The sequence below is a fragment of the Gouania willdenowi genome, chromosome 17 (genome assembly GCF_900634775.1).
Source record: "Gouania willdenowi chromosome 17, fGouWil2.1, whole genome shotgun sequence".
Taxonomy (NCBI): Eukaryota; Metazoa; Chordata; class Actinopteri; order Blenniiformes; family Gobiesocidae; genus Gouania; species Gouania willdenowi.
This window is the reverse complement of record NC_041060.1, coordinates 27,362,907-27,376,147: the sequence shown is the minus strand read 5'-3', so window position 1 is coordinate 27,376,147 and position 13,241 is coordinate 27,362,907. Positions and strand designations below refer to the sequence as shown.

At 41.0% G+C, this 13,241-nt stretch overlaps 1 protein-coding gene across 4 annotated transcripts in view; it reads left to right on the top strand.

Moving 5' to 3' along the window:
* Positions 1-12,957, top strand: part of fgf12a (fibroblast growth factor 12a) — a 77,495-nt gene extending 64,538 nt beyond the window's left edge. For all 4 annotated transcript variants that reach the window (XM_028472300.1, XM_028472299.1, XM_028472298.1 and 1 more), the window contains 2 exons: positions 7,844-8,042; positions 11,736-12,957. In XM_028472300.1, the coding sequence (XP_028328101.1) occupies positions 7,844-8,042; positions 11,736-11,851 (315 nt within the window). In that variant the 3' untranslated portion in view covers positions 11,852-12,957. The remainder of the gene's footprint in view (positions 1-7,843; positions 8,043-11,735) is intronic.
* The last annotated feature ends 284 nt before the right edge of the window (positions 12,958-13,241 follow it).

Below are 13,241 nucleotides of genomic sequence, written 5' to 3'. Positions count from 1 at the left end.
TGCTTCCCATTAGTTCTGAAAAATGGTGAAAACTCACTATATTCGAAAGAGCAAATGTCAAGAGAGGTTTGAGAAAGAGAAAAGCTGGGTTAGAGAGGAGTGTGACCTGATTACCACACACACACACACACACACACACATGCAGACAAACGAGAAATAATGGTTTTCAAGAACTCAGGCAAATAGAAAGAGGCAGGACGGGGTGTAAACAAAACTCATATACAAGTGAAAAGTTAACATCACACCAACTAAAAATCATAATCATTCACTGCAGTGCTGTGTAACGCTAATTAGGCTAAAATGACTGACTGCAACGAGCTACACAATTATTAGCACACCGAATCAGATTAGATTAATCTCATTAAGAGTCTGAGGTGTGTGAATTCAATCCAATTCAACTTTTTTTATATAGCGCAGAATACAACAAAGTCATCTCAACGTGCTTAACAATGTAAAATTCATAGTTAGAAAGAGAAAACCCAACAAGATCCACACGAACAAGCATTTAGCGACAGTGGGAAGAAACAACTCCCTTATTTAGTTTTTATAACAGGAAGAAACCTCCGGCAGAACCAGGTTCAGAGGTGGCAGTCATCTGCCTCGACTGGTTGGGGTTTAGTGAACAGAAGGACGATCAGAACAGGATGAGGGATAGACCATCAGTGTCCCAGACTAGTTGAGCCATGAACCATCGGCCAGGAACCGCCAGCTCCAGCATCAAGACACCTGAAACAGACAAATAGATGTATACTTCTTGATTAATACCAGTGAGACGTCTGCAAGCATTAGATGGGAGGCGTTCAAGGCCTTCCTTAGAGGCCAGATAATTAACTTCACAAGCTCCAAATCTAAAAAGGCTAAACACAAAAAAATGTTGTTGGAGACAAAAATAAAAACAATGGAAGACATTTATTTTAGAAACCCCTGTACTAAGCTCCATCAGGATCTATTACTTCTGAGAGCACCATATAATGAAATTGCGGCATCCAAAGCTGCTGCTGATCTAATAAAACTAAAACAGTGCATCTTTGACCAAGGGGAGAAACCGGGGAAAATTCTAGCGTGGCGTATAAAACAACAACAGACTGAAAGGTCCATCACCAGTCTTAAAAATGATAAGGGGGAGCACATTGTAGAGCCTGTTGCCATAAATGACAGGTTTAGAAACTTTTATGAAAGGTTATACAGCTCTGAAATAAACATTGGACTAACAGACCATAGCTGTTCATTCCTAAACAAACTTAGTTTCCCCCAAATAGAGGAAAATGAAAGGTCAGAGTGGGGGGCAAACCTGACATTAGAAGAAATCTCGGTAGCAATACGATGCATGAATCCTGGGAAACCAGCAGGCCCGGATGGCCTACCCATCGAAATCTATAAAATATTTGAATCGAAACTCAAGACAGGTTAGTTTTACTCTACTGATGATGTGTTGTTGCGATAGTAATCCTATTGCAACAACAATAGGATTACTATTGGGCCCTACCTAATGATGTGTGATTAGGTAGGGCCCAATAGTATTCTGAGGATTCTGAAAAATGTTTTCAGAACCCTTTCAAAAAGGGATACTCCCCCCCTCCTTGAGGGGTGCCCGAAGCCCGGCAAACTGAACGATAAGTGCGAAAACATGAGGCCGATCAGCCTTCTGAACTCAGACCTGAAAATACTTTGCAAAATCTTAGTTAAAAGACTGGAGTCTATATTACCAGGTCTAATAAGGGAGGACCAAAATGGTTTCATAATTGGCCGTCAGGGTTTCCATAACGTGAGACGGGTCTTGAACATCTTGCACGACCAAAAGGGAGCGTCAGATACAGCCTTCTTAGCACTAGATGCTGAGAAGGCTTTTGACAGAGTTGAGTGGACTTACTTATTTGAAGTCATGGGACGTTTTGGCCTGGGGGAGGGTTTTTGTAACTGGGTTAAAATTTTGTACAAGGATCCCTATGCAGAAATTATTACCAACAACAACATTTCAAAACCAATATTAATCAGTAGAGGTTGTAGGCAGGGATGTCCCTTATCCCCCCTACTATTTATAATTGCAATTGAACCATTTGCAATGACTGTAAGAGAACATAGCATGATTACAGGTATAAAGACGGGAGAGATGGAGCATCAAATCACTCTTTATGCGGATGATGTTATTTTTTTTCTTAAAAAATTGGATAGATCTATTCCACCTCTTCTAGACCTTATCAAGTTGTTTGGAAAAATCTCAGGCTATAAAATTGATAATTCAAAATCCTCCATAATGCTTCTCAACTGGGAGGAGAGGACCAATCCTTCTATCTCTGCTCGTCATTTTAGAATAGTAGACTCTTTTACTTACCTAGGTATCCATATCACCCCTAAATTAGAAAACATGGTCGCCGGTTGCTCGCGGGCCGGCGGGGGGCGCTGCCCCGTGGCTTGCGCTGTCCGGGGGGCGGCGGGCCCTGGGCTGCTGGCCTTGTGCCGTCTGGGGCTGTGCGGTCCTGCTGGGCTGTGGCCGGGTCCTGGGCCGGGGTGGGGGGCGCGTCCCGGGGGGCTTGGCCCGGGGGCTTGCCCTTGGGGGGTCCTGGTCCCGGGGGGTGCTCCTGGGGCCCGGGGTGCTTGGCTGGCTGGCCGGGCCGGTCCTGGCGGGGATCTTCTGGTGCGGCCCCTGCTTGGGCAATCCCCCGTGAGGCAGGGTGTCGGGGCCAGAATAGGGGGCCACATCCCGGCGGGGCGGTCTGGCTTGGCCTCTGGAGGGGGCCCTGGCTTTAAAGAACTGAAGCTCGTGGCGCAGGCGGCATCAGCAAAGGGCGATCTGGGGCGCCCGGGGGGCTAGGTTGGGGTGCCTGGGGACCGGCGGGGGGACTCCCAGCGGCCCCCTGGTGCCTTATGCGGCTTGGGGTGTGGTCGTCCGCCCTGGGCGGGCTGCTCCTGGTGCTGCATCCATTCCGGGTCCTCCTGGCCTGGGGTCGGGTCCCTGCTGGCTCTGGGCCCGCCGGCTGCCCATTCGGCGTGGCTCTGGTCGTCTGCTGGGCGTGGGCTTCGGCTCCTCCGCTGGGGTCTCGGGCGGGGAGTTCTCTGGGCCCTCCCCTCGGGGGGCTGGGCGCGGGGGTGTGGGTGGTGGTGGGGGGCTGGGGGGCCTGGGGGTTGGGGGTTGGGATCGGTGGCGTGGTGCGCTGGGTCCTTGGCTCCTTGGGGCCTTCTCGGGTGTGTATGGGGGGGCAATGGCTGCCTCTCGGCTTGGGATCTTGGGGGCGTTCGGGGGGCTGCTTGGCCGTGGGGTGGTCGTCGGGGGCCCCTAGATTTCCCGCTCTTTCTGCTGGCCCGACTGCTTCTTCGGGCCCGGGGGCGGCTCATGGGTTTTGCAGTAGCGGTTCTTGGAATTACATTTGTCATGGACGCACTGGCCTCGGGCTGTGGGATAACACTCATACTGTGCTCAACCATAGACACGTTGTTCCCAAATACCTGTTTTATGGAATTTCCACTCACTTCCTCCTCTGCTCACAGCCACCACCATTATTCCTAAGCCGCACACTGGTCACCAGACTGGCTTGATAACACAACAATAAGCACAATATACACAACCACAATTTCACATCGCATGACTTGAAACTTATTGACTATTCCCTACCCATTCGTTTTCCTATCTTGTATCCCTCCTCCCTGTTAACCCCCCCCCCACCCCCACCCCCCTCACCCTGGTGTAACACTGCCCTCTCTTTTTTACATCCTCCCTTTAATAAAGTATTTACCCTTCCCTAGGGAGGGCTGGTGATGGTCACAATTATGCAATGAAATAAATTCATTTATTTAATTGCAACAATAAAATATGCATTGCTGTTAAAAGATTGCACTTCTTGTAGTGTTAACCTTCAACAGCATGTGCAGACAAGGTGAAAAAAAAAAAAAAAAAAAAGAAAACATGGTCGAAGTTAATTATAACCCATTGATTACATCTATTTCTAAAACATTTGAAAGATGGTCAAGCCTTCACATCTCTCTCATTGGTAAAATCAATTTACTCAAAATGAACATACTTCCCAAGCTCCTATACTTATTTTAAAATATCCCCTTGCCACCTCCACCAAATTTTTTCCCCAGAATGAAAAATCTATTCAGTAACTTCCTATGGAACAATAAGCGTCCCAGGCTCCGCTTAGCTCTTCTATACTTACCCTATGACAGAGGAGGGTTACAGTGCCCTAATATGCAGTGGTACCACTGGGCGGTCCAGCTAAGGATGCTTATGTTTCACTTTAACACAGATGAATCTCTTCCATGGAGGGTTATTGAGTCATACTCCTTAAAGCTACCATTCCCCACTTATTTGTGCTCAGATGAACCTAAAAAACTCTAAAAGTTATCCACTAATCCTATAGTCCAAAATATGATAAGAGTCTGGCAAGAAGTTAGGAAATATCAAAAAGATTCCTCCTCTTTTTCCTGTTTCAGCCCAATCTCGGGCAATAATTTTTTCACCCCAGGAAAAAGGGATGCAGGTTTTAAACTGTGGGCAGATAGAGGGGTAAAACAAATAAAAGATATCTATGGTATTAACGTGCATATTTTAACATTCGAAGAGCTGATAAGAAAATGCAATATCCCTCGCATGCATTTTTTAAAATATCTCCAGTTAAGGCATTTTTTTAGATCGAATCAAGAACAATACATGTCCTTCCCGCCCCTGACTACTGGAGAAAACTCTGATTAAAAATCCTTTTGGCAAGGGCATCATTTCTGAATTTTATGACTTTTTAAAAGCCTCCTCCAATGAGTCTTCTGACTCTAAATGTAATGCCTGGAAATGTGATTTACAGGAGGATTTAACACTGGAACAGTGGCACAGAGCATGTAAGGCAGCCCAGACAGGGACGAGTAATGCTCGCTTAAAACTCCTACAATACAACTGGCTGATGAGGGTGTATATCACTCCAGAAAAATGTAATAAATTTAATATGAATATCCCAGACACTTGCAATAGGTGTGGTGTAGATAGAGGCACTATTTTTCACTGCCTATGGCAGTGCCCCAGAGTGAGGGAGTTTTGGGAAGAGGTTAGATTAAATGTGCAGGACATACTCTCAATCAGATTAGAGCTAGATCCCAAACTATTTCTACTGGGCCTCTACCCAGCTGCTCATAATATAAAACGTCATGAAAGAATTTTTTTAAACATGTTTTTTACAAGCTAAGTGGACAATAGCTCTAACATGGAAAAGTATGAGTAGGCCAGGTATTGTAATGTGGTTTAGGGAATTATCTTCCTGTCTGCCTTTGGAAAAAATTTCCTACATCCTTAAGAACAAACAGGAGACATTTCAAAAAGTGTGGTGGCGATTTATTCATTACATTAAAAACAAAGACTTATCTCATCTGTTGAACGAAGATGAATAAGAGCACCCTCTGCTAAACTTGTTGTTGTTACTGCATAGAAACTTGTATGGACTCAGGATCTCATTTTTACAGAAGTACTCTGTTAACCGCCATGGTCTGTTTGACTGTTTGGTTGTCGTGTATTTACTTATTTATTTTTTGGTCCCATTTTGTCTGAACAGTTATAGTGACCATATTTGCATAAAGGGGAAAAAACCTAATGTACGGTTTTCATGTCCCCATCCAACACATTGTCTTACTTGAATCTTTGTTGGACTTGTGTTTGTTTTGTTTTTTGTTTTTTTTAATTTTTTTTGTTTTTATACTTGGAAAATTCAATGAAGATATTGTTTAAAAAAAGACACCTGAAACAGAAGAGATAGCGGAGGGCGAGGAGAAGACACAGACGGCAGGAAAAACATGATAAACTTGTTCCTAGTGGTTAGGTTAACATTAATATGCTCAAATGCTTCCATTACAGACAAGGTTTCATCTTGTACTGGGTGCACGTAGTGATCTTGGCGATCACTACAGAGGGGACCTCTCTAATTATCGCAATTATACGGTGTACGCTGTAGTAAATAAGTAGGTTTTGAATGTAACGGTCTCTCACAATGGTCTGAGGTGCTGACCATTTACGTGTGATGGTCTGCGATTGTGACCAAAACAACGAGACCAAGTCCGTTTTAGGTTATTGCTATTATACGGTATACGCTTTAGCAAATAAGTTGGTTTTGAGTTTAGCCTAAAAGGTGGAGAGGGTAGCGGCCTCCCGTACTAAGACTGGAAGCTGGTACCAAAGGCGAGGAGCCTGGTAGCTGAGCGCTCTGCCTCCTGATCTACTTCTGGACACTTTAGGAACTTCAAGAATACTGGAGAAATATGCTGTCTCCTGTTAGTACCTGATAGTATTCTAGCTGCAGCATTCTGAATTAACTGGAGACTTCTTTAGTGAGTTACTAGGACATCCTGACAGTAGAGAGTTACAATAATCCAATCTAGATGTAACAAATGCATGTATTAGTTTTAATAAAAACAGTTAAAATAAATAATTGTTGGCAAACCATTATATATTATAATTTTGAAATGATGTACAGATATATAGGCAAATATTCAATAATAAATATATATTGGACATTGCACAATGATTGGGAAAAAAGGCAAAGGTTGGAGGAGAAAAAAACTCAGTTCATGTAATAAGTTGAGGCTCTGTTCTTCAGTTCATGAAAGTCCAAGGTTTCCGTTCATGATTGTTTTTCCTTTGGTTTCAAAGTAAAGTTTCCAAAATCCAGCAGAAAAAATAAATACAAGAGTTAAATTCCTAACACGATGTGGTTGAGGGATGGGTAGCTCGAGTAGATTGATGTTTTTTGTAGACATAAAAAACCTGACCTTGATGGAACTTTGTTTAGAAGTATAGTGAAGAGTTGCGGTCAACTCACCGGGCTTTCAAAATGAAGGTTAACACCTCCGCGTTGAATCTGGTTAAATGTCGCTTACTCGGTGTCAATTCATTTGATTAAGTTTGGGAGCTGACACAAGTGCGGCTGGATGCCGGTCACCCGGTGTCACGGGCCGAGTTTACCTCCGTACTGAGATTCTAACCCTAACCCTAACATAATCCAATAAAAAAATAAAACACGTAATCGTTCACTTTGAAAACAAAAATAAACAAAAATGAATTTCTTTTTTTACCAAAAATTAATTTTTTAGTAGTGCGCATGCGGATATACGTGCACATACAATCTCAGACCGATGCGAACTCAACAAAACAACAACAACAATGGAGGCTGAAAACAGCGGTGCGTCCGGAAGGTTTTCAAAATAAAAGCAGCACAAGTAACATGGGTTTCAGCTGCTTTTTCTAAGTCAGTGTCATTTTTACATTGGACAGTCTACTGAGTGTACGGTAGAGGTTTTACATCAACATCAACTCATCAAGTGACAGTCTTTAACTAACCAACAACTGGCAGTTCAATCACTTCCACATAGATCACACACACACAATTTATCAGCCCAGAGATTTCAGCATTAATATAACACACTTTAATTATACTCAAACAGATTCAGATCTCTTTCAAAAAACAGTCACTCCACATTGGAGTGACTAATATTAATCTAAAAATGTCTGATACCCAATGTTTCTTCATTTTTCACCTTTTTGTGTCCCTATTAATGTAGCTTATGGTTTTAATAATAACGTTGATAGGTAAAAAGCTTCCATTCTTCACATAATCATCATCACTTTTATTTTGTATGCATCACTACCGTATGTTCACTGACCGAGGCAGTGTCAATGCATTAAGCCAATTTTGGCAAAAACAAAACTTTTCAGAATAAATATGATTTGTCAGCAGTTTTATTCATTTATTTTCCTTCTATCATGATGTTGGCACAGGTCAATTTAAAGTTGTTCCTTGTAAATACTGTCATATTCTACTTTATCTAATACTTTATCTAACATTTGCACCTGCTGTGTCTATTTTTTCAGGATGTGTTTACACCAGAGTGCAAATTTAAGGAGTCTGTTTTTGAGAACTACTACGTGATCTACTCGTCCACCGTGTATCGACAGCAGGAGTCGGGGCGGGCCTGGTTCCTCGGCCTCACCAAGGAGGGACAAGTCATGAAGGGCAATCGCGTCAAAAAGACCAAACCTTCATCACATTTTGTGCCCAGGCCTATTGAAGGTAGGAAAAAATATATCTACCCTACCTGGATATACATTTTTAGGGTTTAACCATTTTTTTTTTATATTATTTTTGTAAAATTTCTTTAAATATATGAAGAATATATGAGATAATTATGTGTGTAAAGAAGTCAGGGCTTCATAAATAGAAAGCCTTATAATTCAAAGGGCAATACAGTAGTCCCTCATTTATCGCGGGGGTTATGCTCTAAAAATAACCCGGAATAAGCGAAATCCGCGAAGTAGTCACCATTTTTTTTAACAATTATTATACATATTTTAAGGCTGTAAAACCCCTCCCCACACATTTTATACACTTTTCTCAGACAGACATGACGTCGACATTGTGGGTTTGTGGGAAAACTTGCAAACACACAGCACTTCAGAGTGCGCAGGATAAAAAAATTCTCCATTCGATTCATATGTGAGTTTGAAGCGAAGCCCCGCCCACCAGCGACACATCCAACTCGGTGAGTTTCACTGCCTGCTGAAGAAAGGAGATGCGCTCCTTTTTCTCCCCTCATAAACATAAACTACCAGTGAAAAAAGCCGGTGTGATTAGCGGCTAATGCTAAAGAGAGAACTTTTACCTGCTACTACCACCTCCACGCTGATTCTCCTCCATGCCAAATCCTTCCCAGTTATAAAGGCCGTGTCATCCAGCTCCAGGTGGTCACACACAGCTTCTACTCCATAGCTGAATGGGTGAACAGACCAATGTCCGTGTTGACGGCCTGAAATCATCGTCAACAAATGACGGGCGGATCGGACGGCACCGCCGCACAGGAAAGATTTTGCATCTGGGCCGTGTCTATCTATTGACTTTGTATGTCATCTGGACATATGGACATTTTGTGATGCATCCGGTGTGAACGTAGCAGCCAATCAGGACGCAGAACACAATGCACATTCATACACTGTAAAAAAAAATGCATGTAAAATTGCACTGTAAAAAAAATCCGCGAAACACAGAGGCCTCGAAAGGTGAACCGTGTTATAGCGAGGGACTACTGTATCATTTTTTTATACCAACAAAATCCAATTAGTTTTACGGGCTTGAAAAATTGTTTGTGACTTATATCTAAGGTGACAATGCTGAGTCAACAAACAGACATTTTGTAGAGAAGCCAGACTTGCAAGTTTTTATCTACAATCCTTGGCCAACTTTTTTTGAAAATGTAGCCAGAAATATAAAATGTGATCAATCATCAATCAATATTTTTTTTTGAATAAGGGGTTATAAAAGGAAAAGATCCTGTTTGACGCAGCAAATCAACGGGAAGATGTTGGCAAGCATTAAAATGTCTTGATTTTTTTATTAATTAAACTTAAAGTAAATATTGAATAAGTCTCAAATGAAGCACAGTGATAGAAAGTTAATTTCCCTAACAGAGATAAGAAGTGATTTCCACTCCATCATCAGCTGACTAACTCTTACTGTTTTTGATAACAGTCTTCAGTGGCAGAAAATCAGTGACGTGTGGAATCTAATAAATGAGTTTATCTTCTACTCTTTTGGAGGAGTTTGTGTTGACTTAAAAACTTTAGGAAGATTTACTATCTAAGGGGGAATTCTAACAATGTCATGAATATGCCTATATTGGCCTAGCATAATACAAATCAAAAATTACGTGTTAGTAATTTTCTAAGCAATACATTAGTTGGGTTTATCTTCTGTTTAAGCTGCTCTTTCATGCAGCATATCAGCAATATCTGCACAAGGACCTAAAGCACAATGGCTTACTGGTATCAGTGAAAAAAAAGCCAGCACAAAGAGTAAAACATGCCCAGTTCTTGTGCCATTTTTTCTTAGTTTCTGATTCAATATTTTGTCACAACGCGTCATTTAATAATTAATCTCCATAGTGAGTAGGCGTTCTAGTTTAACATCAGCGGTAAATAATAAAAACCATTAAGAAAGATCTGCTTGAATGCAGTTTAAAACTTTAATGACTCTCTCCGCCAGTAATCACTGTTGAGAAGCTTCATATATTTTAACACTTTACTTGAAGTTTTGTACATAACGTTGACATAATTTTGACATGACCTGTCATTAGCATGAATAAGGTGTCATGAAGGCTGTCATTAAGTGTTGTTTGTTACCCTAACCCTTTGTTACCCTAACCCTGCAACCTTTATTCTACAAGGAACCATTTTGCCTCATCTCACCTGGATTAAAGTCCTCTTGGAGCCGAAAAAAATACCTTCTCAATGAAAACAATACCGTGAATTCAATTCTATTCGGGTAAAATTATATAGAATAGTGTTAATTTGATTCGATTTTTATTGATCATGTCAATGGAAACTTTAAAACAGTTTAGAATAAAATAAAATAAATTGACATCAAGAAACAAAACAGTATCTTGCATCTTCAAATTGTTACACATCTTAGTTTACATGAACACAATGTTGTATAAAGAAGATTTTTTTTTACTTAATGTATTTGAAAGGCTCCACAAAGTAACTTGAATTTGATAACACATGATCATATGGTCAACACATGCTACACATCTGTTCCCACACAACTAAAATCTATATTTTCTTCCAGAATAGTCTTTTTGATTATTTAGTTATTTTACCAGGGATTTAAAACATAAGGTTAGCCACAGGTGCAGGAAAGTTGATGGTCTGTAGATGTTGCAGGAGGTGAAGTAGGAAGGTGGCTGAGTCATTGCACAATGTGATTCACTTTAGGTTAACAAATTGTTGTATCTTGATTTTATTTGTCATTAATCATTAATAGCCTCTGTAAAAATTAAAAAAAAACTCTTTCTTTCAATATTTTTTTTTTTTTTAAAGCTATATCGAGCCATTGCATAAAGTCAAAGATCCACATTGGCTCCAGAGCCGTAGGTTGCAGACCCCTGCCCTAACCTTTTGTTACTCTAACTCTTACCTTATCCCTAATAGTACCTAACCCCTATCCCTAATCCTACCTAACCCCACTAGATTCCTCCACTTAACCCAAAAAATGTCACCATAGCCTTAAAGGTGTCATAATTTAGCGAACGACACTAAATGACAGACTTTATGACACCTTATTCATGCTAATGACAGTGTAATGTCAGCATTATGTATAAAACTTCAAATAAAGTGTTACCAAACAAACTTTTGTTTCCTAGTACATCAGTTTTTCAAAGATACTTCATTGAAATGAGATGTTAGAAGTGCTTTTAGAGCCTGAGTTTCAGCCTGTGCTTTTGGTCACTTTGAACATCACATCCTCTATTCACACGGTTTGATTGAGATGTTGAATTGTGTTTTGTTGAAATAAAGGTGAGATTTAAAATCTAGTTATTCTAAGTTATGATGAAAAACCACAGTTATTGAATGAAGGCCAGTTTGGCCTTCAAAGCCATCTCCTGCTTTGATCTATTCAGCTGCTGTGCACGGCGTTGCTCTTTAAAGTCACCTCCCGTGTGTTCCCTGTGCTAGCAGTCCTACATTATCAAACAGATTTTTATCATGAGAACTTGTCAAGCCGTGTGATTAGATAAAAGTGCTGACATTGTCCTAATTCCCTTGTCTTCTCCCTCTCAGCCTATGGTCTAATTGTTCCAGCCTCACATCTGACCTTGTCTCCGTCTGTACATCCATCTCTTCAATCTGCTCTCCATTGTACTCCTCCCTCCTTTGTCCTCCCCACTTCCGTTCCCTACTTCACTTCCCCTCTGTCTTTGCATCTCTGCCACAGTTTGTATGTACAGGGAGCCGTCGCTGCATGAAATAGAGGACAAGCACCGCTCCAGGAAGAGCTCAGGGACTCCCACCATGAACGGAGGGAAAGCTGTCCAGCAGGACTCCACATAGCACCTTGGAGAGGGGTTTCCACCTGGGCGAAGTGGCTTCATTCTGGCTAATGGAAAGGAAGACTCTTCACCCCCCCATCCCTCCTCCTCATCCCCCTCCGCACCCCATAATATCCCCACCAAGTGCTGTGGGAAAACAAACTGAAAGTGTTGCAATGCCAACAAGGATCTCCTGCTGTACAACTGAGACAAATTGTGAATTTTGCCTGTGAAAACCTGTTAGAAGACTTACTACGAGACCAGAGCATATATAGTATATGAACAAAAGATTTTTAATCAACACTTGACCAACATTTTATGCAAAAAATAAATAAATGAATAGAAAAAAGCTGTGATAAATTAAAGTGATGGTGGTCCATCTTACTTAAAATAACTATTATTTCCAAATTATGCTGTGAAAAAGAAGCTTTAATTCATGTCCAGTTTTCATACCGTGGGTTCTATTGGGGAGAGTAGGTACATTATTTTATCCTCTCATATGGGTTCTCCTTGATCTGTTGAACTGATCTTGGTTATTACCAAGGTTTTCAGTTAATTTGTTAGTTTTTTTTCCCTTATACGTCTGTTTTTCTGATTGATCTTGAATGCACTGTCACACCACATGCTTTTGGTGTGAGTGAAAGTATAAATAGGTCTCTGTGTTGGACTCCAATGTGTTACAGAGCGCTTACGGTGGGATGTATTTAACTCAGGTGTGTACTGTAAGTTAGTGAAATAAGACTTGCTGCAGACAGGACAGGACTGATTCAAGCAATATAATAGAGAACAGTATGTCTAAGTGTCCAACAAATTTGCTGTAGATGGTATTGTCACCTGAAAACTGCTGACAAGAAAAGTAGGTAATAGTGTGAAACAGAGAAATCATTTTTTGATATTGCTTATGTATATTCTTAATATTTGCAATGAATACTAGGCTGTAAGCGATGTCCAAACTTGTTGAATATGACAACAAACAGTGTTCTCTCTAAAAGCCGAGAGGAAGATTATGACCAGCATCGAAACTATACGAGCCATTTTGCACCTCAACTAATACAGAGCCCTTTCTCTACTGTTAGCTATGACAAAAAACAAAACAATGGATATATCAAATGTTAAAAAAAAAAAAAGCTTTTGAAATATATGAACAAAGAAGTATTATTTGAGAAGATAGATTTTTTAAAAAGTGAAATGGAAAAGTGGTGCCGACTCATTTTCAACAAGTTCTCCCGATCTTGCTGGTTTTCTTGGGGAATTCCTTTGACAGGGTGCCCGACTGTTTCATAAACCACTGAGCTGATCTGAAGCTTTTCAGTGTTTCACGTTACAATCTTCCAGATGTCCACATCACAATGGGAGCAAAAGAGGTTTGTGGAGAACTTCTTCCCCTCAGTGAGGCTGATGATTGAGATTTG